Below are 858 nucleotides of genomic sequence, written 5' to 3' on the forward strand. Positions count from 1 at the left end.
TATGTCTGTGTATGTGTATGTTATTTGTGTACGTATATGTATATATATATAAGTGTGTATGTGTATTTGTGTGCTTATATATATATATATATATACGCATATTTTCATGTGCACCTATAAAAATATGCGTTAAACATATATGTATGTATGTCTCCTGGGTCATGGTGTTTGTCGTGCACCACGCAACACTTAATTGTTGCGATTCATGCTCTTCCTTCGGCAGGTGCAAATCCATTGACCTATTTTTTCCGCACCCACTACAATACCCGGTTAAATTACCATTTTAGGGGTTTACTGCCTCTTACGCGGGTACCGAGCTGCAGCGTTACGTCTCCTTCGCGGCGCACCAAACCGAAGTTCGGGGAGTGCTCCCCATGGACACGCGCCTGGTTACCATGGGAACGCATGAGGTCAAATGCTGGAAGCGGTCTGGTGTGCAGCAGATGAAGTTGACGTCTGAAAAGATCACCAACCTGCAATGCCTGGCACCCACCCCGCGCAACGACAACGCTGTTATCCTGGGGGGACGTACAGGTGGGCTGCATGCGCACGTGTGTGTGTGTGTGTGTGTGTGTGTGTTTGTGGCGAGCCTGTATATCACCTGTGTTCACATTTGTACGCGTGTGTAGTGTGGTGCCAGCAGACAAGTGCTTGTGTGTGTAGTGTGTTGCCAGAAGAAAGTGGTGTGTGTGTGTGCGTCGTTCCTGCATGTACACGTGCGCTGCTCTTACGCGCATGTGATCCGTTCTGTGAGTGTTCCTGTGAGGCCTCCGTTCGTGTGTGTGTGCACGTAGATGTGAGCTGTATTTGGTGCTCATGAGATGGTCAGTAGGTATTGTTTATTCACCATTGGTCTAC

At 47.9% G+C, this 858-nt stretch overlaps 1 protein-coding gene across 1 annotated transcript; it reads left to right on the plus strand.

Annotated features, from left to right (window-relative positions):
* Positions 1 to 301: 301 nt before the first annotated feature.
* Positions 302 to 551, plus strand: SARC_15150 (hypothetical protein; the record flags this gene model as incomplete). The annotated part of the gene is made up of 1 exon (XM_014290725.1): positions 302 to 551. A coding segment is annotated over exon 1 (177 nt), but the record flags the coding sequence as incomplete, so codon positions are not given.
* Positions 552 to 858: the final 307 nt, after the last annotated feature.

This window comes from Sphaeroforma arctica, assembly GCF_001186125.1.
Source record: "Sphaeroforma arctica JP610 unplaced genomic scaffold supercont1.5685, whole genome shotgun sequence".
NCBI classification, from domain to species: domain Eukaryota; class Ichthyosporea; order Ichthyophonida; genus Sphaeroforma; species Sphaeroforma arctica.